Raw genomic sequence first — 27,556 nt, 5'->3', positions numbered from 1 at the left:
TTCCGCCCTTTTCCCCGCGCCCGGCCTGGGGCGGGGCGTCGGGGAGAGGCTGGGGGCGGCGGGCGGCCGGCGCCTGCACCGCGCAGGCGCCCCGCGCGCGCCACCGCGCGGGGGCCCGGCCCGCCGCGCTGCGCCTGCGCGTCCTTAGCGCCGGCCGCCCGCCGCTCCCAGAGTCTCCCCGACGCCCCGCCCCAGGCCGGGCGCGGGGAAAAGGGCGGAAAGGAAGCGCGGCACACGCGCCACGCCCCTCGTGGAGCGAGCCTACGGCCTCCCCCAATCAACGCTACCCGTCGTCCGCTCGCGACCTCCCATTGGCCTGCTCTTGCCAGGAGGCGGGGGAAAGGGGCAGGGCGTCAGGAGGACGTCCAGCCAATCGCCGGGCCCACCGCGCGCGCCCCTGGTTGCCCCTGGAAACTTAACAGCCTGCAGCCGGGGTCCGTGGCGCCGGCCCGGCGGGAGGGAGATGGACGACCGCTCCGACCACAATGGGGACCCCGAGAAGGAAGCTGGAACTGTGGAGAGCCTGGCCTCACGGCTGTCCGGGATCAAAACCAGCTCTGGCCCCCAGTCCGCGGCCGAACCCGCGGAGCCGGAGGCGGAGGCAGTAGAGGCTTCAGAGGAAGGCGCCGAGCCGGCCGAGTCCCAGGAACAGCCGGCGGCCACCGAGGTTGCTGGCGAGAAGGGGCCCGGAGAGCCGGAGTGGCCGGCCGAGGCCGAGGCGGAGGCCGAGCCACGGGACCTGGCGGAGGCGGGGCCTGAGGAACCAGCGAAGCCGGAGCCCGAAGGCGGCCCCGAGGAACCAGAGGAGGAGTGGAAGGAGGAGGACGAGGCGGAGGTGGCGGCGGAGCCGAGGAGGAAGGAAATCCTGTCGCAGGTCTGTCTGCAGCAGGCCACGGCCGGCAAGGAAGAGGCTGCGCCAGACCGAGAGGCTGAGCGGGAAGGACAGCTGGCGGAGGAAGGAGAAGAGAGCGAGGAGAGCGAGAAGAAGCTTGTGCAAGGAGGCCTGGGCAAAACCGAGGACGAGCTGGGGGATTTGGACGAGGGACCCGAGCTTGAGAGCTGCGACTGGACTGAGGAGGTGCAGAAGCAGCAGGAGCAGCAGCTGCGCGCCGAGCTCCTGGCACAGTTCCGCTCCCTGACGGCGGAGCGAGAGCGCCAACAGCGTTACAGCATCTACCTGCAGCACAGGATCCTCGAGGCGCTGCGCAAGAAGGGCCTGGATGCAGCCGAGGTGCCCGAGAAGGGCGCGGAGCCTGAGGCCCCCGAGAAACAGCAAGCGTACCTACGCCATCTGGCCATGCTGGAGGATCTGAAGAAGCAGGAGTCAGATGACCTGCGCTGGTACCACCGCGAGCTGGACCAGCTGAAGCGGCAGTGCGAAGAGAAGCTCTCTCGGGTGGAGGAGGAATGGCGACGCTTGCAGGCACTCAAGAAGCAGGTGGTGATGCAGGCCATGGGCAGCTGCTGGATGAGGGGTGGTCGCCAGGCCGCTCTGCGAGAGGTGGAGCGGATCCAGGCGTTGGAGGATAAGAAGGAGAAGGCGATAAGCGCTGTGAGGCTAGAGAACGTGCAGCTGAAGCAGAGTTTGGTGCACTTTGAAAACAAGCTGAGGGCCCAGGAGGACCAGACAGAGGGCCTGCTCCTGATAGATTTTGAACAGCTTAAGACTGAGAACCAGACCCTGCATGAGAAAGTCGAGGAGAGAAATGAGGAGCTTTTGAAACTGCGCAGCAAGGTGACCAACCATGTGCAAATCATAACCCATGTGAAGGAAAAGTTACACTTCGTGGACATAGAAAATGCGTGTAAGAAGTCAGAGCTTATGCAGACTGAGGCTCAGGTGGCCCTAAAGAGGGACATCTTGACCAAGACTAAGCAAGCCCGGGACAGCCTGCGGACTGACAACATCAAGCTGAAACAGAAGTGCGGGCTTCTGGGCAAGGAAGCACTCCTTCGGGACATGGAAGAGAAGGTGGACAGGACTGAAGAACTCAGCCAGCACTTGGAAGCCCTGAAGCACCATCACGCTGGGCTTATTCTGTCCTGCAGAGGCGTGAAGCAGAAGATCAGGGAAGCCAAAGCCTTTCTGCCTCCTTGACGGGAAAGAGTCGGCAGAGCGTCTTCGATCTCAGCAAACTTCATCCTTCGTTAACGCTTATTCTCCATTTCTTGCCATTCTTAAGGCAGCCTATGATGTCTGGGATGGAACTGTGTTTTGTCTTCTTAATTTTTCAGCTTCCCAATTAGTGCTGCACACAAAATTGAGTTAGCACTCAGTTCATACAGGGTTAAGTAAAACAGGTACAGAGGAACGAACAGGGATGACTTACTCCTCATAAAAAGCTGTCAAAAGCCCTTTTCTATCTGAGCAATTCCATAATTTCAGTGTCCTGACACTGAGGAGAACTCCTTCCTCCATGTGTGACAGGGTTCGACAAAGGGGCAGGGTGCCAACAACATTCCTGTGCATTAAGCTGTGTGAAATGCCCCTTGAATGCATTGAACTGTGTGGTCCTGAGTCTCCCGGCTCGGTTCGACCCTCACTAATTCCCTTAGTCTAAAATTGTTTTGCATGTAAGTAGCACTAGCTTCTGGGGTAATAAAAAAATACCCAGGAACAGGAGGAATGAGAACCAGGGAAAGGAGCTGACGTTCCTTCGTCTCTCCTTTTCCAATGAAAGGAGGCTCAGTCTGTCTGCTTAACTGTGAATGTTTGTTTCTGGCTCAACGAGTCTTCAATTCTAATGAAACGTTTTCTTGGATCCACGAAAGAAATGCATTGATCTGTACCAAAAAATGAAATTTTGTCTTCCAGTGAAGACAGAGTGGTGACTGTATTGTGTATTTTGCCAGGTGCAAAATATATAGACTGGTGACTGCCGACTGTCTGTAAGCCTTTTGTTTTCAGCGAGATATTTTCAGATCTTGGACCCTCACTGTGCACATGATTTCACTCTGTATCAAATATTAAAATTCTCTCATTCCTTGAGTTCATGTAAGAAACACCTGATAGGTCTATCTCCTTAACCTGGAATCAGTGATGAATATTTTCCGGTTTCTTTGACACTTTGGGGAGCTAGGGGCTTGGTTTTATTTCTTCTTAACCTTAGCTTGAATTTTGAGATGTGCAGATTTGGGATTAACAGTATTCTCCCATCGCTAAACTTAAGAATAAGAAAGATCATAAGGAGGGTGATCTCTTTTTTGGTGCTAAACACCTTTAGAAACCCTTCTCTAGGCAGATGACTCAGTTGGTCGTGAGAAAATCACAATAACTTTCATCTTTTGATGACATGATTTTGTTTTCTGAAGTGTGTTCCCTTTAAAGCCAATAAAGGTTGATTAAAATTCCTTCAGCACACTTATACACTTTTTTATAACACTGTACTTATCAGAGCACACAAATGTAACAAGGAGGGGAGTAAAAAGCTTTGCCTTCCTACTTCCCTTCTCCTCAACCTCTACTACCTCTAATTTCTGTCTTCTCTCCACCCTATTCATCAAGACCAAAGTGAAGTAGTGAATCACTGACAAATAGAACTTGGTTTTCCCGGTGTCTCAAACTGAAAGCGACACAGGCGCACTAGGTTCTGTTGTGGCTGAGGAGGCTTGAAAGTCAAACTGGCAACAGGCTCGGTGCCTTCACCAAGCGAGCAGCTTTCATTATCCGTATCCAGCCCCTTGGTTCCCTAGAGAGAACAGGTATTTTCAGCTGACTCTGAACCACTGGCAGTTACCCAGGTGGATCCAAACCTTTCCTCATAAGCCTTCAACCCAGTGACTAGCAGGTCTCTGCGAGCACAAAGACACAAAACAGACTGACGAGGCTGGCCTTGCTTTACGCAGCAAAGCTGCCGATGGTCTCTCAAATTACATGACCTGTGCTGGAGATGTTCCAACTGACTAGATAAATAATCTGTTGATTATAGAAGCCAGGACCCTAAAGCATCCTCTCCCCCGTCTTACAGCCCTCTGCACCCCACAGCAGCCTGCGTTTAGCCCCATGCCAGCCTTTGACCCACCGCTTTGTGAATGTCTGCTTCGTCCTCTGTGCCCCCGAGACAAAGGCCCCGGAAGACAAGGACTGTTGGCTTACCATCCTCCTTAATGGCCAAGCACAGTGCCAAGCACACAATCAATGTTGAATAAATGTGTTGGACTAATGCATGATGTCAGTCTCATTTTCTGAAAATAAGGGTTACTTGAATGCCTATTATATGTCAGGCACCAAGTTCTATGTCAGATTCAGAAACAATTACAGGCAGAAAAGAGGATTTCTCACGAAGTAGAACCACTGAGGAAAATGACAGGGGAGCAGGCTTGCAGCCACGAAAGAAGGACATGCACAGAGTTGTCCATTCCAGCAGAGACCCTGCCTTCCATGAGGGGAAAGTTATAGAGAGTAGTGCCTGAGTTTGGACTAGAAATCCCTAAAGCTAAGATTATTTTTATGAACACTAAAAGGCTAAAGTTTTTTTTTCATCTCTGTGTCAAAAAGTACAGGGCTTGGGGCTTCCCTGGTGGCGCAGTGGTTAAGAATCTGCCTGCCAATGCAGGGGACATGGGTTCGAGCCCTGGTCCGGGAAGATCCCACATGCCGCGGAGCAACTAAGCCCGTGCGCCTGCGCTCTAGAGCCCGCAAGCACCTCAACGAAGAATAGCCCCCGCTCTCCGCAACTAGAGAAAGCCTACACGCGCAGCAATGAAGACCCAACACAGCCAAAAATAAATAAAATAAAATAAAGTACAGGGCCTGAAAAATGCAGGCACGAGAAAATCTGAATGAGGTGTTACATGAAACTAGCCTTCTGGGTTTTTTTTGTTTTCAACACTTTATTCTAATTTCGAAATACAAATGTACAACCACTTCTAATCTTCAGGTAGACAGCCAAGGCCTTCCCTTAAGGGTAGATTCTTAGATTCTCGAATGACTGCACCCATTTTGAATTGTCTATGGATTTCAGAAACTTAAATTTCTTGTAAAATAATCTCAGCACAGACTCCATTATTATTTTCTTTCAAAATCCTGGCCACACCACTTCCTAAATCAGGCAAGTTGCTCAGCCTCTTTGTACGGTGGTTTTCTCAGTACCCATTTCAGAGTTACTGTGAGGATCAAACAGATATTTTATATAAAGGCTTAACGTAGTGCCTGACACACAGTAAACACCCAACAGATGTTAACTATTTTCCAGTTGTGTCACCCACACCCAATTCAGTAGCATTTTAAAGAGATCTGCCTTTATTGAGACTTTTCAAAGCTTTTAGTGTTCTCAGAAACAACAATTTCTTTTTGCACCATCGGTTCACATAACATTAAATTATGTAAATACAGTAACTACTACCATTGGCATAAACAAACTTTGCAACAAGAATCACAGTGACTTACACTCAACTCGTAGATGTGGACATGCCAGAGAGCAGCCTACTGGGCCAGGAACGTTCAGGGTAAACTAGCCTTTTTGAAAACATTGGTCTGAGTCGGACGTGTCCACTGTTACAGAGGGTTTTTTGTTTGTTTTGGGCAGCAGTTGGCAGGAGTGAAGCAGGCACTATCTGGGTAGAGCTCCAGGCATCTGAAAAAGAAACGCTTTTTTATTGGTAAATGAAAATCATTTTTTGGTGACATCACGTTGGAAATTTTGTACCACATAAGTGGAAATACATGTTCATCTGCAGCTATCATTTAGATTTTTGCCACTCAACAGGGAAGCCTGTCTATAAAAAGAGTTAATGCACCCCAATTTGGTACTGTTTATGTTTTATACTTTCAGGTAAGTCTTAAGTCAGAGCGATGAAGCGTGCAAATGCTGAGTGAAAAGGACTCCAGGAGCGTACCTCCGCCGCTTCCCATCTGAGGACTTCCTTAGCTCTAAGTTCCCTCCGCTGGCCGCGCCCTTCCTCTGATCCACCTGGTGACCAACAGCTCACCCCAAGGCCCCACTGGGTGGCCGGCACCTCCCCACCCCACTGGCGGCACCTCGTTCCCTCTCCTGCCTTCTCGGCAGGCTGCACACTGCGGGGACGTGGTTTTTGAACTGTCAGCCCCCAGTTTCTCTCGGGAAAACGGTCCCCAACTTCCGCTCCCACCCACGGCTCACGCGTTGCAAGGGGGTCCTCCCCCAGGGGCCGGCCGTCGGGCACAGCTCTACCTCCTCCGAGCTGAGGTCAGAGGTCCCAGAGGAAAGCTTCCGAAGGCCCCAGAGCAACGTGTTCTCTGGGGAGGGGTGTTTCTGAGCAAGGGCTGGGGAGCCACAAGGCCAGAGTCTGAACCCCAGCTCTGCCACCAACTGGCTGCAGGGGCCCAAGCAGATCACTTCTGAGCCACACCTCAGAAATGGGGCAGTGACAGAGCCGCCGTGGACAGGAATCAGGTCAGCCACGGAGCACTCAGCCCAGAGCCCGGCACGGGTGGAGCAGTGAGCGAGCCCCCGGCAGTCAACCCTCGAGCACCCTCAGCCTGCGGAGGACGGAGACCACAGGGCAGTGGCCCAGAGCGGTGAGGCAGGTCACTCGCGGAGAGAGGGCACCGTTTCTGAGCACCGTGTGAGGGCCCAAACACCCCACGAGCCGCGCGCCTCCGAGCACTGGAAGGAAGGGCGCACCGAAACGTGGGCATCGCTCTGCCCAGCTCTGCGGGACCTGGCGGCCTGCTCCTAGCCCACCGCTGCCACGGGCGGTGCTGCTGGTCTCCACCCCAGACGGGAAGGGGCCACGGCCGCCCGCTGACCTCACGAGGCTCCCAGCAGGGTCGAGGTACTGTCAAGAGCCCGGCGGCTGGCCCAGAAAGCCCGATGACCTGCTCGCACGGGCGGCAGGCTCAGGGATGTGAGCAGGTGAGTGTGGCAGACGCGTGGAGACGAGGGGCTAAAGCCACGGGCGCTCAGGCTCGACGGGCAGCAAGGCTGGGGCTCCCCTCCGCCTAGAAGGGGTGCAGCGCTAACTTTCCAGCCCTTGACTAAATTACCATAACTGTACCATCTTCCTTATTTAACTGAGACTAAGTGGATTTTAAAATATTCAAACAGCATGATACTCAAGATCTTACCATGCTTCAGGGTGAGAACTCCAACTTTAAACCAAACTGCCGTGAACGTAAGTAACAATTTTACATGACTTTTATTTAATAAAACCACATATTTACAATTGAAAAAGTCCTAGTTTGATACACTTTACTAAATAAAATTAAAGGTTAACTGTACAAGCAATTAAAACATGATATGTAGAGCAAGTGTCATCAGGGGTTTTCTATCAGCAAACTATTTAAAATAGTCAATAACTGAGCTGTTAAAAAGTACCCTTTAAAGTGAACGTTTCTCCAGATGGGATTTTAATGACTGGTGGGGACACAGCATCCGACTCTGAAGTACCAGCTGCACAGAGGTCCCAAACCTGAAGTCTCACATCCTGAAAATCAATGGCACGGGAAGCGGAGAGGGCAGGCTTCCAGGGGCTGCAGTTCAATTTCTGCTTCCAGTTTTTCTAAACGAGAAGGTCAAGCAGAGAAGCACAGCCCTGTGCTGTCCGGCAGCCCTCTGCGGAAAGGTGCGAAGTGACCCTAGACTTGGACTTAGAACTTCCCGGCCTCTGAAGTGGACGCATCAAACCAGCAAGAGCTTGTGTGGTCCCTGGACAGGTCAGGAAAACCTCCTTTGAACTAAAGATGTGGAAGTATTCCAGATTGGCCTGGAATCCTGTTTAAAAATGTAATGCATATATGGTGCTATCCAAAGAGATTTATGTCAAACTGTCTGACGATAATGTTGAGGGCTGGGGTCTGACTACGCGTGAAGTTGCACAAACGCATTCTCGGTAACTTGCCCACGCCCCCTGCTGCATCGCTTTCTGTCACCACTTAAGGAACATCTTTATGTACAGTAAGAAAATATATACATCTTTCAAGAACAGAAAGCCCATGTCATGGAACAAAACCAAGTACATCCGTGAGGAACGGTGTGACAGGGCTCGCGGCCCACTTCCCAGGCCGGGCTCAGCCTGGGTTACACTCAGCCGCGTGACGTCAGGGAACGGCTGTGTCTGGAAGGCTGCCGAGAGCTGGGTGGAGACAGAACACCTCCTCCAGGAGGTCAGGCAAGTCAGCGTTTAAAGGCTGAGGCAGACAGTGTATGCAAGATGCTCTGCAACCTCCCTGGAGAGTTCAGCCAGGAACACAAGGGAAAAAATGACACACGGAACAGAGCTGGGACGGAGGGCATGAGGATGGCCACTGGCTCGGCACCTTGCTTTGTACCTGAAGTGTCATCGGCGGATATGGCAGATATAGAAAACCTATAAAAATAATGCTGTAGTTAGGCTCTACCCCAACCCGTGTCTCCCTGCCGCACGCTATGCTCTCAGAGCCGAGGGCGCTCCCGACATCAGGAACCAGGTCAGCTGGGGGCACTCCCTGGGGGTGGGACAGGGGGCTGACAAGGGCTGCAGGGCAGCAGGTGCCCTTGAACCTGGCCTACTGAACGCGCCAGAGACCAACATGCCAACGCGTTAGCATGGAACCGGTTTCCGTGGAGACTGGCCTGTCCTTTGGACCCTTCTGTGCCAAAACTCTTCATGTCTTTGAATTTGGATAACCAAAGTTCTCAATACAAAGTTCTCCAAATTAGTCAAGGAAAAGCTAGAACAAAAAAGTTGCTAACGAACTTGGGGAAAACCAGCTGTGCCGGGGGAAAGGCTGCCAGCACAGATACTAAGAATCCTGACAAGACGTGCGGGCCGCTGGATCCTCAGTCCTTACAACCGTCCGTCTGTAAGTCAAATGCGTGAGGCGGGATCACCGCACGCAGGACTGCGCCTGCCGTTTAGGGGACAAGGGGAGTGCGCTGGCAGAGCAAGGGAGCAGCCCCCGACCCCGCCGTGCTGCGCCGGCCTCCACAGGAGCCAGGAGGGTGCACGAAGGGGTGGGTCTGAACACCCTCTTGCCTCCCCTCCGGCTCAGAGGGGCCGCCACCGTCCGTTTCCCACTAGCGTGAAGCCCGTCTCAACTGTCGCAGCGTCTCCGTGCGCACCTCCTCCTGCTTGGACTCATCGCCACCGCTGGACAAGCGTGGGCGCAGCCTCTGGGACAGCAGGGCTCCCACTGCAACCTAAGCATGCACTGTCAGCCCTCCTGCTGGAATTCTGTCAAGGCAACGTGGTAGAAGGTCAACCTGAAGGTCAGATCGTGTCGCGGGGAGCCCATGCGCACTCGTCAGCGGCTGTCCTGTGAGAACCCACTTTCCTGTAATGTTATCTTTGGTAGTTGGGCTTTAGAAACATGACCTGCGGCCCTCGGAAGATTATCTCGGTAACTAAATCAGTAATCCCTTTCTGACGAAAATATGAGCCAATAACATCTGAGGTCTCCCAAATAACATTTCTCATGCACCCTGGCTATGAAAAATTGTAATGTACTTTCCAGTAGTTGACATAAAAGCATTACAATTTAATTAACTTTTGCTGAAATGAGGGGAGGGGATTAGCCACTGCCCTATTTTTAAACCATGCAGAATATGCAGTGGTTGGCCATGGCCATCATTCCACCGAGCTTCTTAAGGCTTAGCCTTGGTTTAATTCTTTTAAAACTTTTTTTGTTTGTTTTGTTTTTGTTTAAGGCCAACTCCAGCATTAGGAATCAAACGTGAAAACAGCCCCTGTTCTTCGGAGCTGCCAGCGTGTCCGCCTGTAACAACACAGGTGCCACTTGGAGAACCGCTTCAGTGCCGAGCGCCAAGTCCACCTGCCGCCTCAGTGTCTGAGAGATGGGCTTCCTTTCTCCATTTCCCGGCTGTCCTTCTGCAAGGCGGTCAGTACCTGGGAATCACAGGAAGACATCGGTGGGTGAGCTGCAACACACACTGAACACAGGTCCTGACAGCCTCCTGTCACCTGCCCCCTCTCTGGTCCGTCTGCCACGCCTGCATCCAGACCCACCCTTCGGCATGGAAATCCGAGCATGCCGTCGCCGGGCTAACGTCTACGGCCACTTCCCACCAGCCAGCATGTACCAATGGCAAGGCAGGGCTGCGGGGCTCTGTTTCTTCCACAGCCTGGCTCCAGCCCCCGCACGCCCCACTCTAGAATGCCAACATCCTCTGGGGCCTTCACACGCAGCTGCCCCCGCTGCCCTGCCCCTCTCTCTCCACCAGCAAATGATGCATCCTTCTAAGGCCTAAGAGACATCAGCTCCTCGCCCGCCTTCCTGGGAGTTCCCAAGGCAACTGAGCTCATTCAACTGGGTGCTCAGCTCTTAGTTAACCCCTTTGTTTTTAAAAACATGACATTCCACTCTGATTGCTTTATAACAGCCGGGACATAACAATAGGCCCCATTTATCGCACGCCCACTCTAGCCAAGCAGGGCCCTCGCCAGGCACCTCCAGCACAGCAGCTGTTTAATCCACACAACACTGTAAGTCACCTGAACAACGGACACTCATACAAGTGACCTGCTAAAAGCCAAACAGCTCATATGGACTCAAACCCAGATCTGTCTGATTTCAAAACCAAGGGACTCTCTGTAGCACCTGTGCTAAACTACCTGGGCCAGGCACTATGCCACTTTAATTGAATTACAAAGTACAAGGGGTAAAGCAGAAACATTTTCTGTGGGTTTCAAATAAATTGCGCAGAAGGGCTAAAGGTAGAGAAAAGTCCCTCTCTCTCCCTCTAAGTAAGTGACACTTTCAGCTAAACATAAACATTTAACTGTTTTGTAAAGCTCACCAGGATCTTAACCTTAAGCACAGTGTTTAAGAGAAACGGGCATAAAGCACAGTTCCCATGGGACCTGGAACTGAATAACCTCGTGGTGCCTACCAGCAGGCTAACTCCCATTACTGTCCCACCGTCAGAGAATGTCCTACTGTTTAATAACCTTTGACCTGGTTTTAACCAATAATTTTCACCTAAAATGCAAGGAGCAAAATGACAGATCTGGATTCAGTCCTTCTCTCTTCGCGTGTCTCTGTGGGTACGCGGGCGAGGGTGGGGATAGAGGGAAGGACCAGTGAAATACTGGGATGGCCAGAAAGTCCCTTCGGGTTTTTCCGTAATCTTATGGAAAGATACTAATGCTAATTAAGGATTTCAAGATGCAGCCCCGCATTTTCATTCTGCGTTAATCAGGGAAAGGCTCTTCCCTCTCGCCAGATCCCTGATAATTATATAGCCAGTCCCGCTCACACATGAGCTGAGTTGTTTTAACGGCTTTGCTGAGATACAGTTCACATTCCACACAATTCACCCATTTAGAGTGCACAATTCAGTGGCTTTGAGTATATTCGTAGATATGTGCAACCCTCGCCACAGTCAGTTTTAGAAAATTTTCATCACCCCATCCTCCAGCTATCACAGCCCTGCCCCCCACCTCGCCCATTCCCTTGGCAACCGCTAATCTACTTCCTGTCTCTACAGATTTCCCTTTCTGAAACTGCATATGAGTGGAACCACACAGTATGTGGTCTTCAGTGTCTGGCTTTGTCACTTAACATAATGTTTTGAAGGTGCATCCATGTTGTAGCATGAGTCAGTACTTCCTTTTTATAAACTGAACATATTTATTTCAGAAATGCAACTCATGTCACACTAAGCACAGAACAGTGGCCACCCCGCCCTGTAAAAGCAGGGGAGCAGTTCACAGTAACACCCAGGGGCCCACTATAGCAGCTGTGCTCCTTCCCAAAAGACCCAGATAGGAAGGAAGACCGCCAGCCAGAGAGCATCATGTAACAGGACAGGGAGATGAGGAAGGACTAGCCGCGAGGCAGACCAGAGGGCCCAGGTGAGAGGGGAACCTCTCTCTGGTTAATAAGTAAACAGGAACTGAACTGTACACTTTTAAAAAGGTGAATTTTATGGTATGTAAATTAATAAAGCTGTTATAAAAATAAAGAGGCTGCTAACTAAGATCAAAGGGAGAGAGTCTAATCACCTATGAAGTAATCTGGCCAAACATAAAAACTGACTGAGCCTTCAGATCTGTCAATTTACAGGACATACAGCGTGGAAGGACCACGTTAAACACCACCACAGGGGACTTCCCTGGCGGTCCAGCAGTTAAGACTCTGCGCTTTCACCGCGGGGGGGCGCAGGTTCAATCCCTGATCTGGGAACTAAGATCCCGCGTGCTGTGTGGCAGGCATGAATGAATGAATACATTTTAAAAGCACCACAGGGATAGAACCTGCAAAATCCAGATAGTGGGAACTGCTATTGGACAAATGACCTCGTTTCCTCAATAAATAAAGGGGGAAGGGAGAAGTGGAAAGGTGGGTAACCTATACACTAAAAAAAAAAAAGACTTAAAAGACATTTCAACCAACTGCAATGTGTAGACCTTATTTGGATCTTGACTTAAGCAAACCATAAAGCTACGGCTGACATCTGAAAACAGAAATCTGAAAGTGGAGATTTGACAGGCACGTGGGGGTTCGTTATTCTACTTCATTCTATTTTTGAATGTACTTTAAATCTTCTACTAATAAAAAAGATTAATCAGGAACAAGCATCGTATGGCACACTTGAGCAAGTGCAAGCCCCCCCGGGACCTGATGCTCAGGCAAACTGAGCATACACTGCGTCAGGAAGCACGGTTTTATTCTTTCCCTTTCGGAATGATCAAGACTAGAACCAGACAACAACAGCCAATCCCACAGGGGACAAAACCTAAGAGGGGTGTCCAGAGGAGAAGAGAGGAACCTAGAAGAAGCAGGCCCAGGGTGGACGCGCTCCCGCGCTATCGGCTCAGCTGCTCCGCTAACAGCTGCTAGAGCCGGAGCAACATATCCCCACATCCAGGGAAGCCCTCCTCCCGCCCTCCCCCCTCCCCCTCCTCCCCCCACCCTCCTCTGCCTCCGCAACTGCTGAGAACACACAGTTCACCTCTTTGGGCCTCCCCTGTTTATCCGTGACATGGGGACAAGTTAGTTCCCTTTGTTTACTGTCTCTGACATTTAAAAAAAGGGGGGAAGGCTTGTTTTACAAAACACTATCTGACACGCAGAGAGTACTGGGACGGCAAACCAGAAGTCCTGACCTCCCAGTGCCACTGCAGAAGGGGTGGGAAGGCTTTTATTCTCCAGCCCCTTCTTCTGGCAGAGACCCAGAGAGGAAGCGCCTGCCCAAGACCCCCCTGTGGCAGAGCCAAGCCTCAAGCCCAGGTCACCTCACTTCCAGCCCAAGAACCACTCCAGAGAGGGCTGTTTCCTCAAAGGGCACTCGGCATAACTCACTTCCTGAATCAGACCACTGAGCCATGGCTCTACGGAGTAGAGAACAAAAGACCCGCTTACCTGAGCCCACTTCTTGTTTCGACTTTGCATCTGAACTGCAGCTATGGAAGCAAAAAGCTCCTCTGCGGGCAAGTCCTCGGGCAGCCGCGTTAGGAACTGAGCTATGTGAATGAAGTCCATGTGGGTCAGGATGTCCTCGAACAGCTTCAGGAGGCCCAGGGCCGTGCGGAACAGAAACTGCTCCCCGTCACGACAGAACACATCCCACACACGACAGGCCAGATCCAGGGGCAAAGATTTGCTGTATAAAGTAAAGATCCTGGAAAAAAAGTTTGAGTTGTTCACATTCTGGATGGCACAAAGAAAGAGCTCTGAATTCAGGTCGAATCCATTAAAATGCTCCCTCAGTTAGTCACTGTCATACTTACACTGCGGGGTGGTGGGGGGGAGGTGGAGAAGCCCTAAGCCTGCATTAACTCTGACGGTCAATTTAAACATTTTATAGAACAGCATTATCAGGGAGCTTCCCTGGTGGCACAGGGGTTAAGACCCCGTGCTCCCAGTACAGGGGGCCTGGGTTCGACCCCTGGTCAGGGAACTAGATCCCACATGCGTGTCACAACTAAGGAGCCCCTGAGCCACAATGAAGGGGCCCTCCTGCCACAACTAAGACCTGGCACAACCAAATAAATAAATGAAAAACAAAAAACAGCTTTATCAGCTTTCACAGAGAATCTCAAACACCGTACAGTTTCTGAATTAGACATCAATTACTTCTGCATACAACACATATTCACCGTGCACCTACTATGTGCTTATTACTCTGAGGTAAGTGCTAGATATAAGGTTAATAAGGCAGACAGAGCTTAGAGTCTGGTAGGGAGTAAAAACAGTCAACAGAAATGTATAATTCAGGGACTTCCCTGGCCGTCCAGTGGTTAAGACTCCACGCCTCCACTGCAGGGGACACAGGATCGACCCCTGGTCAGGGAACTAAGATCCTACGTGCCACGCAGTGTGGCCACAAAAAATACACACACACACACACACACACACACACACACACACAAATTCAGCGTACACAAGTACCCATTACTTCTGAAGAGTACCATACATTTTTCTCCCAGTAGGGGTCAGCAAAGGAACAGAGTAAATTCTTCGAAATAAATTTGACAGTGGATTACAAGAAATTGATCTTATATTTAGCAATGCAAACCATCAGATGAAAAAAGTAAGGGAAACACAGATATGTACCCCCTTAGAAAACTGGGATGATCACAAATCAAACTACCAAACAAATACAGTCTTAGGTGAGCAAACAGGTCTAATCATCTCTACCCTGGACTTGGGCCTATGTCACAAAGCAAGGCGAGTCCAGGGTGAGATGCAGGCCAAGCTGATTCTCTGTGAATCCGTCCTCCTCCCGCAGCTGTGAGACGCAGCCCGGGTGCCATCTCCGGGTGCTTCCTGACCCCCACCCGCTCCGGGCCCCGCTCTGCCCCTGTGCTTTGACCACGAGCTGTTTGCTCCTGTCTTCCCCACGGACACTGCCCAAGAGCAGGGACCCCACCCACTGCATCTCCATCCGCAGCACCTGGCGCAGCACCTGTCATTCTCTGCTGAGGAAGTGTGTCCACAAACTCCCAGCCGATCCAGGACGGTACGGGTGTTAGCGGTTCTCGCTGCCTTCTTCCCTGTATTAGTCCTCATCACAAGTGGGGACGTTCTCTAGCCCTCCTGGAAAATCACTTGTCCACAGGTTTCAGTATTTCCTCAGTGCCCATGCTGACTCGAGACCCACAGGGCCCGTGAAGGCAGCTGAGCTCAGGTGCTGGACTCAGACGGCGGGGCTGCCTTGGTCAGGAGGTAGTGTCACCAGGCCTTTAACAGCAGGACTCTCACTCTCCTACCACAGATCCTACCAGAAACATGACACCGGGACCTCGCTGGTGGTCCAGCGGTAAAGAATCCTCCTTATAATGTAGAGAATGCGGGTTTGATCCCTGGTCAGGGAACTAAGATCTCACATGCTGCGGGTCAACTAAGCCCGCGTGCGGCAACTACTGAGCCTGCACGCCTCAACAAGAGCCCGCGAGCCGCAACTAAGACCCGACGGGGCCAAAAGTAATGAATAAAGTAAATAAATAATAAATCTTAAAAAAAAAAAAAGAAATGTCACCCCATGCTGGCAGACGTGCTCACAGGTTTCACAGGCACGGGCTTCCTGTCTGCCGCAATCTACTCTGCCTCTCTTCCCCTGGCAGGATGCTCTGCGGAGGAGCATTCATACAGCGTGCTAACTGAGACCCAGTAACCTTCAGGGCTACCCCCGTCAGTGCTTTACAAGGTTCAAGAAAGGCATAATAATCTAGATTTCAACTCAGATGATGGAAGAGGGAGACAGATGTCAGAGAAAAATCACCCCAGCTCCCGCCACCAGTGACAGAACCAGACCCTGAACCCATGCCCTGAATGTCCACAGTGGGCCACATGCCCTCAGGCAACATGCTGGGGAGGACAACCTACCTTTAAAAGGTACAACCAACCTTCAGCCTGAGGGTTTTACTGTCTCAAAAGACAGAAAACCATCTCATTACTCAGTCTAGAAAACACAGTTCAAGGGACAGCCAAGAGATCTTTGTTTCGCCCCTCAGTCTGAACATTCTCAATTCTATCTAGAAGACATTTTATTTTTAAAAAATGAAAAAGAACTGACCTAATCCATGCCAATTCATCAGTGGAAATCAAACCTTTACATCTTAAAAGCAGAGTCTTGAGCAAAAAAAGATGGGAAAATTGAGTAGGTATAGGCAAAGAGGGAGAAAAACAACAAAAGAGATTTCTCCAACATAATATTCTCGAGTTCAGATTTGTGTGTGGGTCTTCATAAACTACTTCAGATATATTTTGAACTTTACAAAATTAAGCCAACATCCAAATGATGGAGAATGCCACATTCATCTGGGACACAGTAAAAGTTCTATACAAGTGTGAGTTATTATTACATTTTTAAAAAATGTATACCAAAAATGATATATATTAAACACATTCGAAGTACTGTCTATGGAGTGGGGATGGGATAAAAAGGAATAACGACAGACAAACACGAGTAGCCTTGCATGAAACAGTGACACTTGCATGAAACAGTGACACTAGTTCTGACCATGAACTCAGAAGTATGATTAATTTAATCCTCTTCAATTTACATTTTTTTAAAAATTCACAAGAATTTACCAATCAAGCTGTTATCAACCATTTGCTTTACTGAGTTGGCAAATACAGATTATTTGCAGGTAGCATTTGTAGTAAGTCAATGGTTCAAAGTTCAAAAAACTCACCCTGAACTTAGGATGAACTTAAGATATAAAAACTGGACTTCCCTGGTGGTGCAGTGGTTAAGAATCCGCCTGCCAATGCAGGGGACACGGGTTCAAGCCCTGGTCCGGGAAGATCCCACATGCCGCGAAGCAACTAAGCCCGTGTGCCACAACTGCTGAGCCTGCACTCTAGAGCCCATGAGCCACAACTACTGAAGCCCGTGTGCCTAGAGCCCGTGCTCTGCAACAAGAGAAGCTACCACAATGAGAAGCCCGCACACTGCAACAAAGAGTAGCCCTTGCTCGCCGCAACTAGAGAAAGTCCACATGCAGCAACGAAGACCCAACACAGCCAAATAAATAAATAAATAAGATATAAAAATTACAGCCAAGCCCAGCCCACCCCAAAAAGAAAAAAAAAAAAAGGGAGCGCCACCCTTAATGCCTGTGATGCCCACCTGCTCCATCCTGCCAACCAATCTAGGCATTACTCCATGAGGTCACTTCCGAGATCTGAGCCCTGCTGGTTCTCATCAGGTCAGTCCATTCATCATCAATATTTTCCAAAGCCTGCTCTATGCCAGTCCCTGTTCTTTGTGCTGAGGCTATACAGCACAGAACAGAACAGACAAGTTTCCCTGCCCTCAGGGGTGGAAAGGATAGGCACAGAATGTCAGATGTTGATTTAAATAAAAGCAGGGGTGGGAGATAGGGACTGCCAGTGTGGCTGTGTAAACAGGACGGTCAAGGAGAGTGCATCACTGAAAAGTGACACTTCCATAAAGCCCTGAAGAGGAAGCGGCAAGGCAGGAGAAAGGGTCAGGGAAGTACCCAGACAGAGGAAGTGGTGAGTTCACGAGCTCTGAGGCAGGAATAAACCCAGCAACACCCAAAGAAGAGCAAGGAGGCCACTGGGCTGAAGCCAAAAACAGCCAAGGGGAGAACACGAGGATGCCTGTGGGGCCCAGGGGCCCAGCACACAGGACCTTACAGGCTGTTATAAGGCTGCAGGTTTTATTCTCTGAGTGGAGCATCTGACCAGGGGTGGGGCCTGTCCCCTGCGCTGAGAAGCGCCTGCAGGGGAGCGCAGGCCTCACTGGGCGACCACTGAAACAATCAGGCAGGTCAGCACAGCACGGCAGCAGTGGAGGTGGCCTGAAGCAGAGAGACTGTGGACAGACTCTGCGATGGATGTGTCTCACGGGAAATGCAATGGAGGGGTCTAAGATGCAATTCAAAGGATGGAGTTCTCGTTTAAGGAGATGTGGGATCGCTGGTTTGGACAGGAAGGTCAGGAGGTGAGTTTGAGGCATGTTACGTTGGTAAGCCGGACATCCAAGCGGATAAATGAATTAATCTGGAGTTCAGAGGGCTCTGGGCTGGCGACAGTTTGTGTATAGATGGTATCATATCAGATAAAGGAAGTATTCTAGAATCAGAGAGTGAAGAATGTCAAATGCTGCTGAAAAGTCAAATAAGACTGAGAACTGATCACCAAGCACATACTTCATGCAGAAAAGTATGAACTGTGCCATACATTGTATCATTTACTATTTTTTATGTACTGAAATGGAATTATTAAGGCCTTGAATGTACTATATCTTAAATAAAATGTGCCTTTCAAATAAAAACGTTTTAAAATTTTCCCCTGGCAAATGTCTACTCACCCACAGCTCAGCATTAGATGACCCTCTCGGGGAAGGCTGTTTCCTGGCCCCTGGGCTAGGCTGGGTCTCTCCCGTTAGATGTTCACACTGCACCTCATACATCCCTTTCGTAACATTCATCGAATGGGGATGGGCCTCCCACCCCAGCTACCTTCCGTGCTCTGAGCCTCACAGGCTCTGGGAGGCCTTCCAGCAGTCAGCTGCTGGCCCCTGGGATCCAGCCCGGGCCACCTCCCGCTCAACACCAAAAGTCCAGGGTCACTGCCTCCCAGTCTCCTGCTCTGGACGGCCAGCCTCTGAGCAGGGAGGTTGTTCTCCTCCCCCCTCCCCTTCAAGCAGGGCTGCTCTGATGTGCTCCAGCGTCCGCAGGCTCCCTCCCTCTCCTCCCAGCTCCCCTTTCACTGGAAAACCATTCATTACCAGCAGCTTTCAAATGCTTGACTGTATTCTAAACCACATTCAGACTCAGAACCAGCTGTGAAGAGGACACTGAAACAATGCTCTCTCCTGGCTTCCTCTCAGAAGAGTGGTTAATCAGACTCCATTCCTGCTGTGAAGAGCCACTCAGCTCCCTGGGGCTGAGGTGAGCCGCACCAGCCCACAGCCCACAGCCCACAGCCCACAGCCCAGGAACACGAGGGCTGCTGTGCTGTGTGCACAGGGCCCTCCCTGCCTGCAGTCCTGCAAGTCTGCTCCCCAAGGTGGACTCGGCTTCACCCTGCTCCAGCCAGGATGCGTGTGGAAGAGACGGGGGCAGACGGCGAAAGCCCCACGGGCCTTCCCGGGACCGCTGGTGGTGTTCTCCCATGGAGGAAGAGAGAATTCGAGGATTTCTCCCCCAAGACACGCTTGCTTTGCTCCCCTGGACCACTGCATATTACTGCACTGTATATGAAAGATCATAGTTTCAGGTACCGATACAACTAATGCATAAAAATGTCTCTTTCTATTGCTAAACTAATGAAGTGGCTATAGGCTCATAAAAGACAACAAACACAAATTGTGTGTATCTATTTCCCCCTTAATGTATGTAAGAGGAACAGTTTCTTCCCTGTCAAGCCTTCACAATTTCCAGAAAACATTCTTATCTGGCGATGCCTAATCTAACTGCTTGCCTGCAAACAGGGAGCACAGTCGGGGAAGGGAGATGGGGAGGGAGTCCACCACTTCCAAAGCTGGGCATGGAGGCAAAGCTCCTTCTCAGGAACCAGTAGTGGGAGAACGGACACCCACCCTGGTCTGCTTCTCAAAGGCCCTGGCGCTGCAGGTAAAACAGAGCCGCCAGGAAGCACATACTTCCCGGGGCTGGGCGCTGCTTTATAAGCTCCTACCTGGATTATCCAGTTTATTCCTTGAGGAAGTACAACAACCACCTCCATTTTACAGGTGAAGACACCACAAATAAAGGGAGGCTGTAGGAACACAGACTTAGCCTGAGGTAAAAGGGCAAAGGTCACCTAGCAGTCTCCCTCATGGAGACGCCACCATCAGAGACGTGGACCTTCACGGCCTGACGTCACCGATTTCCAGCTGTGCCCACATTTTCCCATCCTGACCAGTTCCTAAGAATGAGCCTTCGTCCCCAGAGCCCTGAACCCCACTCCCAAGCCCATGGTGCTCCAGAAACTCAGACAAGCAGGGAAGACGCTGCTGGATAACTACCTAGCCTCCTTAGATGTTGTGAGGAGTAAATAAAACAACATTGAACACCCAACGCACAGCTGCATTCATTAAAAAACTGAAGGCAGTTGTACGTGTCTCGGTTCAAACTTAATTAATAAGCCCAACCCCTGACGCAATCCTGGAAGCCATCAGCCGGATCTGCCTCTGAGCCCCCAGAGCACCCTCCCACTTGAGCCCGAAGGTTCTCACCTTAGGCGCCAGCGCCAAGCAGCAGGTCAATAATGTGGCCCCTGCATTAGCGCCTGGGCTCCATCGCAGCCAGGCTGCGGGGCGCTGGCGACCACAGGCTGCGCGGGCCCTTCCTGCGAGCAGCTTTCCCACCTGCGGCCTTGGAACCCTCCTCCAGCCCTCCACACGCACTGAGGAGGCCCCCGCGTGGGCCGGATTCTACTCCGGATGCCGGGAGCTCTGCGCGACAACCCCACCCTGGAGGAGCTCTCAGGCAGACCCGGAAGTTAGAAGCTAATGGGTGAGGGGCTTCCCTGGTGGCGCAGTGGTTAAGAATCCACCTGCCAATGAAGGGGACATGGGTTCGAGCCCTGGTCCGGGAAGACCCCACATGCCTTGGAGCAGCTAAGCCCGTGCGCCTGAGCCTGCACTCTAGAGCCCGCGAGCCACAACTACTGAGCCCGCACGCCACAACTACTGAAGCCCGCGCGCCTAGAGCCCGTGCTCCGCAAGAAGAGAGGCCACCGCAATGAGAAGCCCGCGCACCGCAACAAACAGTGGCCCCCGCTCGCGGCAACTAGAGAAAGCCCGTGGCAACAACGAAGACTCAACGCAGACAAAAATAAAATGAATAAATTAATTTAAAAATAAATAAATAAAAGCTAATGGTGAAATGCATGCAAGATGCGATGGAAACTAAAATCTCCCGACGGTAATTTCACCTTGAACCTGCCTTTAAGGTAGAGACTGAGCGTAATGACAGGATCTCCAAGTATCACCAAACGTCATTCAAGAAACGTTAATCAGGATAGAGAAAGTTCTGCTTGACTCTTTTATTAATTCAGGATTATATATTACAAAACCTACTCACGCCTCCGAATAATTCTGCCGTTTGACAGCAGTGGGAAATGTTTTTGTAAGTTAAATGACCACATGTCAGTCCTCTGCCTGAACACTGAAAACTCTGTAGGAAGATGAGCACAGCGGGCAAGACCCTGTTGTGACCCTCCCGTCTCCGTGTGAGCAAAGAAGAGCGACAAGCACACTAAATAAGACCCCTTGTCAGGAAGGCGACATCGGCAAGTGAATCTAAGTCTCAGCTGTGAAGTCTCTGTAGCGCTGGGCAGACAGCAGCCCCCAGTCCACGTGGGGAGGCTAGCACCCGAGTGAGCCTCGGGCTGGACTCCATGGATTTTAAACCCAGGACGGGCCCCTCAGGAACAGATGCGTTCTTGGCTCTAGGACTCTGAGCCCAGCACGGGGCCAGGCACTAGGGACACAGAGGGGACTGACAAAGCTCAGTCCGTTACCGGAGCAGCAAGAAACCAACGATGCTCTCAGTGGGTCGGTGCTGTGATGGACGGAAGCGTCAACTGCTGGGGTGGAGGGGAGAGAAAAGAGGATTCTGGAAGAATAACTCTTAAACTGGTCAAGACAATGTCCTATAAAGCTACAGTGTTATAATCCAGGGGGTGGAGAAACTGTCCTGGGAGTGAAGAAGGACAATTCCTAGATGGCCTCTGGTGGGCAGACGGCGGGGCAGGAGAGGAGATTTTGTCATCTAATCTGAGCACCTACACAGCTCACCCAGGACACTCGGCGGCCGAACCACAGGGGCTCCACAACCCTCCGACATGGACAAGGGGAGTCAGCCACCGGCACCCTCTGCAGACCACACACAGTGCAGCTCCACCAGGCGTGTGCAGCTCAGGCGGGCCCTGATGTCAGGGCTGTAGACGCGGCTTTGGGAAAGTGATGTGATGTAGCAGAAGAAGCAAAAGCTCTGGAGAGAGACCGATCTGGACCGCTCAGCACGGGTGTGACACTGGGTAAGGGGCCTCAGTGGCTTCCTCTGTGCTAAGACGGGCCTGCTCCAGATGCTGTGAAGGTGAAACAAAGCAATGAATGTCTCTGAAATGCCAGCGTCTAGGGCAGGTCCTGAGCAACACCTGCTCTTTCCCTGGGCCTCCTTCCCATTGCCCACCCTGTTTCTGATCTGAGCTTCTACCAAGAGCCTGAATCACTGCAGACCTTCTATAAATGTGGACTGCAAGGAATCACGAATGCACTCAACTCAAATAGTTACTAAGGCCTGCGCTAGGACTGTGGATACAGGCAAGGTTCTACTTGGTCCTAATTCTAGAAAGCAGTCCAGCACTTCACCAAGAATAAGCCAACACCAGCAGAGGCCCAGGCACCAAAGCACAGCGGGCAGCATTCACGAGGCATCAGGCACCGACCACATCACATCACAAAGGTCTCGGGAGAGGAATCCTCGGAGCCCCATTCATTGAGACACCCAGTGCTCTGCTGCACATTCACTGCCCACGTGTCTGACGCACACTGTACGCTCTCTCGTCAGAGTGCTGATGCGTCTTTGAGCTCTGGGACCCACCTCGTGGGCTACGCTGCCTCATAACTAAATCCCTTAGCGAGGACTCTGTGGGGAGGCGCACAGGCTCTGGAGCATGAACGCCAGCGGTACCATCCAGCTGGCCGGGTGGCCTTGGGCAGGTCACTCTGCCTCTCCGGGCCTCTACTTCCTCACATGTAAAACAGAGGTGTTACAATTCACTCCAAGGGCTTGTCCTAAGGGTTAAATGAGATCACGTGAGAAGCAGCGGAGTCAATCGGTGCGAGTCCCCTTGGCCTCTGCCCCCGCTGGGTTACAGCTATCCTCGGCCTAGAAAAAAGACAGAGAAGCGCTCCCCAGGACAGCGCTCTTCACACTGCCCGTCGTGACCATCACTGATCTCTTGCACCGTGACATCATCAGAGTAGGTCAGCACCAGCTTTTTGAACAAAAACAATAGGAAATTCCAGGGCGCTCTGCACATAGTAAAGGCCAGGTGCTGCTTCAAAACACCTGTCTCAGTCATATATGTATATATACATATTACATTGTTGCACACATGGCCACACACCGGGTCACAACACAAAGTTTATTTCCTTTTGCAAGTCAGGGTGAAAAAAGTTTGAAAGACACTATTCCAAGACAGTGTTTTCCAAACCTCCCTTTAACCTGGAATCCTAAGAATCTAACTTGGGGGCCTAAAACAGATAAGGTAGAAGTTGGAGACTCTGGTCCCACGTGATCCTCTCGTAACACCCTCCCCGAGGGGTCACAGGCCCCAGGCCTGGGAATCTGTGAGGCCAGGGTTCATAGTCAAATTACAGCACACGTGCACCAACAGGGGTGCAGAGGCACAGCCTATGCAAAAGTTGACTGTTCATGGTGTAGAGAAATCATTTGTTGGTTAAATTAAGGTGGCCTTTCAGGCAGGCCCCAAACACTCCCACCCGGCACAGCCAGACAGGTGAGCCCAGCACCCCAGCAGTGGCCGCTTCACGGCCTGATGTCTATACTATTCTGTAGTGACGTCAGCACTTGTGGCCTCAGCTACGAGCTCTGACCTCCAAACCCTTGTTCCCAGCAAGAATTCAGCGTAGTCAGAACAGTCTCAGGGTTTAGAACAGAAGTAATGAAACGCCAAAAGTCCCAAAGGCTCATTCCCACGGGTGCAGACAAATCAGCTTTATTTAAGGGACTGAGCCTCGTTTCAGATGACATTCGGACTTGACCTTCTAGAAGTAAGCCTTTTGTCTCCTGAAAAAAGTGAGCAAAAAAAAAAAAAAGTCAAACCAGCTACATGTTCCCAGCAGTTTTAGATTCACTGCGCAAATTAGTGCTGGAGCCCAAACGGGCCTTTCAGTCGAAGTACATCTTTCCTTCTGCAGAGCCCCTTCTGCAGGGCGGGGCAGGGGGATGTAGGGTGATCACCTTACAAGGCCCTGAAAGGCTACCCATCTGGGTAGACAGATGAGGAAACAGGCTCAGAGAGGCTCCACGGCCCTCGCTCAGGCCACAGTTAAGTAACGAGAGAGGCCAGGGGTCGGGCGGGACTGTGGGACCCCGGAGCTGACACTCTTCCTGCAGTGGGGCCTGAGGCGCTGCTCCCTCTCTGCCCCCGGCTACCGCCAGCCTTCTCAACTGGCCCCCTGCGGGTGACATTCCAGCCTTTCCCCAGGCCGCCACATCCACTGTGAGAGAAGACTTGCCGGTCTACCACTCCACCCCGGAACTCTTTGGAAGCCTGTAAGTATACTCCGAGGTCCAACAGGTTCCCTAAAGCTGCCCTGTCGCCGCATCCGGCCCCTCTGATCTCGGCTGGTCCCTGGTCCCGTAGCACTTGCCCTGGGGCCCCAGCCCGCCCTGGCCAGCGCCCCTCCCTCACCCTCCACCCACTTCTGCGGCCTTGGCTCAGGCCCTGCTCTTCCACCCTTCGTCTGTCCCGCCTCCAGGCTCCCCCGCCTCCCCTAACCTAAAACTCACTTCCAACAGAACGCACCTCCATCCTCACCCCAAGCAAAGGCCTTCAACTGCTCCCTCTGGCCCCGGTAATCCTGCCCGAGCTCCTCAGCTTGGCATCCAAGATGCACCAGACTCGGCCTCCCGAGCTCTCGCCAGCCATTCTCTGCCCTGCACTTTAGGTTCCCACATCGCCACGCCAACTGCTGCCTGCCCTGATGATGCTGCAGCACCGCATGCTCATGTCACGTCTTGCTCAAACTCCCGTGTTACCTTGTGTACCCTGACCCCTCGGCCTGTCTCCAGGCCTCGGTCCTCCCCTTGTTCCAGAGACGGCATTCATCACATGCTGCGCAGCCTCGCTGTGCACGGACAGCCTCTCCCCCGAGACAGAAGCTCCGGACAGGCAGCTCCGCCTGCCTGTCTCCGATCCCAGCGGAGAGCCCGCACAGACCTGGTGCTTAGCGACGCCTCGCAGAAGGAATGGGTAAACGGCACCTTGGCAGCTGAGAGTCCAAGACACCCTTCTCCCCTGGAGGGAGTTCAGGAGGACCAGTCACAGTCACAGGCAGCGCTCAAGAGAGTAACAGAGCCGAGCAGGTGACCAGCAGCACGGGGCTGAGGACACGGGGCTGAGGACACGGGGCGTATCGTGCTCAGGGCGGCTGGGGAGACTGTAAGGCAGGACGTGGGGCTCAGGTGAGCCCTGAGAGAAGCTGGCAGTGAGGAATGAGAAATGGGGGCACGGAGATGAGAAAACACTCTGAAAACACATAAAAATGCAGTCTTACCAATCGATTAGGTAGATGTCTGGAGTTAAGTTGTTTTTCTTGAAATGAGCAAATAATTTCGGCAAATTTTCTTCAAAGAATACCTCAAATGCAGCAAAATAAGTCAACATCTAGGGAGATAATGTGAAATACACTAATAAACTTGTTACCAGCACACGTTTCCAATCCACCAAAAACAGTCAATATACTTACACCTTTAGAATCTAACAATCATCTTCGTATGTAAATTCTCACACACCTTCATCGGCAACCCGAAACTAGGCACTACACAGGCAATTTCTAAATAAGCTCACTCTCTAACCTCATATAACGTTACCGACTACATCTTATCATTTGTTCCACTTGTAGATAACTGAAACTCAGAGCAGTTACGTAGCTTGCCTAATGAGGTCACATCACCAGCGTGTGGCAAGGCAGGGCCCTGAACCCGTGCCTGTCCCGCAGGCTAGGCTGACTCCTGATGGGCTCAGTCTTTTCTAAGAACCAGGAACGAATTAACTGTCGAAAATGATCTCAAAAAACACGCCTGCCTCCCTGCTGACCCCCAGCATTTCCAGAGGGCATATAATGCTAATACTGAGGCAGGGCAACAGCGCTCTGGCTCAAAAGTGCAGCTCTTCTGAGGCACTGAGGGAGAAAACGCTGAAGGGAAGGGAAGCGGCCACAGCCTGTTTTATGAGCACATGCTTTTCAACTTCTTACAGGGTTTGCAGGGAAACGAAACACACAGAGCAGCGGTGCGGTGCTGAAACAGAAAGAACAGCTCCAAGTGGGTGGGAGCGATATGATCTCAGAGGCTGGATGCACGTGGGCAGACGGCAACTCCCGGATGCTGTTCGCACATCTTCATGAAGGCATGTACGGTAAACCCGGGGTTCCCAACTGGGGGGCATCTGCCTCCCAGAGGACATCTGGCTGTGCCTCGGGACATTTCTGGTTGCTCCATCTAGAATGGGGGGGTGCTACTGCATCTGGTGGGTAGAGGCCAAGGATGCTGCTAAACAGCCTCGATGCACAGGACAGCCTCCACCGCGGCTACCCGGCCCCAAATGTCCACAGCGCTGCTGCAGAGAAACCCTGCTGGAAATGCAGGTCCCACTCAACGTTATGATTCTATGATTTTTCCTTAATAATACAAGCTAAAATTTTTAAGCACAGTTTTTATCATGTGTTTCCAAAGAGGAAGCTGGGGTCTTACCTTCAAAATGAGGAGGTATTTAGATGTAAGTCATTTTATTATATATAAAGAGTTTTTTCCTGACTATGAAAGTAGTATCTGTTAAAATGCTCACTGTGGAAAACTTATGAAGTACAGAAATGAATAAAGATCATCCGTAAACACTGTTACGATTGTGGTATATTTCCTTTTATCGTTAAATATGGTAGCTGTTATGGAATATGTTCTGTTATACATGCTTTTGAAAAACTTAGCATTTTATCTTAAATATTTCTCCAGTACAATTCTTTGCAATCAGTACTGCGCTGGATATATTTCCAGATTTTAAGGAACCATTCTGCATTCCCTTAAATCCCCATTTTTAAATGTTTTCATTTTTTACAATGAAAAATAATTTTAAATTTTATTGAATAACTACAAACAACCGTGTAATAACCACCTTTGTGCAGAGTGCCTTGCCCACACCTGAACTTTCTTAGAACCGATTCTTACGAGCAGAATTATATACCAACGCCATTTACTGCTACTGACATCTAACACCAAACTGTCTTCTAGAAGGACTCTGCTGATTTAACATTTCCCTTCACAGCCAGCATTCAGCAGCAGCTTTAAAACACTTCTTTAAAAAAAAAAATGTATGTATGGGCTGAGCAAGAAATACTCAGGAGTCCTTAAGGTGTCAAGGAGAAAAATTGCCTAGCTGATCTAAATTGTTAGATCGCTTTGGTCCTAAAGTACTGACGATAAATTAATTATCAGTGAACTATCAACAAATGATCAGCAAATCAAGACAACGTTAATTAAAAAGCTGATGATCTGTTGAACTGGTGACTCCTTGTCTGGGCTACGGGAAGCAGAAGGGGTTCCGACGCTGGCTGCTCGCGGACCAGCTATGCGCCTCGAAGGAACCCCGTCACTCCCGAGCCTCGCTTCCTCACCGCGCCAGGAGCAGGTGGGGCCTCCCCAGGGCAAGGACTGCCAACTCCTTCCTGAACACGCCGCCGCCCATGGAGACGCTGGTCTCAAACGCGTCTCCCCTCCTGCGTACCAGCCCACCGCGTGAAGCAGAGCCCCGCGTGGCAGCGGGCAGCCACAGGGCCCCACCATGCGACGGGCTATTGGACAGACCCTAACATGGGGCCTGCTCCTGAGCTTCTGCTTGGACACAAAGTGTGTACGTTTGTGCAGGAGTCTCCCTCCTCCCTCACTTAAAGAATGT

At 51.3% G+C, this 27,556-nt stretch overlaps 2 protein-coding genes across 8 annotated transcripts in view; one reads left to right on the top strand and one right to left on the bottom strand.

Annotated features, from left to right (window-relative positions):
• The first annotated feature begins 134 nt into the window (after positions 1–134).
• Positions 135–2,881, top strand: CFAP184 (cilia and flagella associated protein 184). Its single transcript, XM_027103772.1, has one exon. It carries the CDS (start codon positions 464–466, stop codon positions 2,096–2,098), a length of 1,635 nt encoding a protein of 544 aa, XP_026959573.1. The 5' UTR covers positions 135–463; the 3' UTR covers positions 2,099–2,881.
• A 4,219-nt stretch (positions 2,882–7,100) lies between these two features.
• The window catches only part of TBC1D14 (TBC1 domain family member 14), a 103,953-nt gene continuing 83,497 nt past the window's right edge, over positions 7,101–27,556 (bottom strand). For 6 of the 7 annotated variants that reach the window (XM_027103767.1, XM_027103764.1, XM_027103765.1 and 3 more), the window contains 3 exons: positions 25,161–25,270; positions 13,286–13,544; positions 7,101–9,807 (listed from right to left, as the gene is read on the bottom strand). In XM_027103767.1, coding sequence (XP_026959568.1) covers positions 9,742–9,807; positions 13,286–13,544; positions 25,161–25,270 — 435 coding nt within the window. In that variant the 3' untranslated portion in view covers positions 7,101–9,741. Of the gene's footprint in view, positions 9,808–13,285; positions 13,545–22,983; positions 23,668–25,160; positions 25,271–27,556 lie in introns of those variants that run through there. The other variant, XM_027103766.1, reaches the window with a different exon arrangement.

Source organism: Aethalodelphis obliquidens, unplaced genomic scaffold (assembly GCF_003676395.1).
Source record: "Aethalodelphis obliquidens isolate GAN/ISIS:26980383/991018 unplaced genomic scaffold, ASM367639v1 scaffold6, whole genome shotgun sequence".
Taxonomy (NCBI): Eukaryota; Metazoa; Chordata; class Mammalia; order Artiodactyla; family Delphinidae; genus Aethalodelphis; species Aethalodelphis obliquidens.
This window is presented reverse-complemented; position numbering and strand designations above follow the sequence as displayed.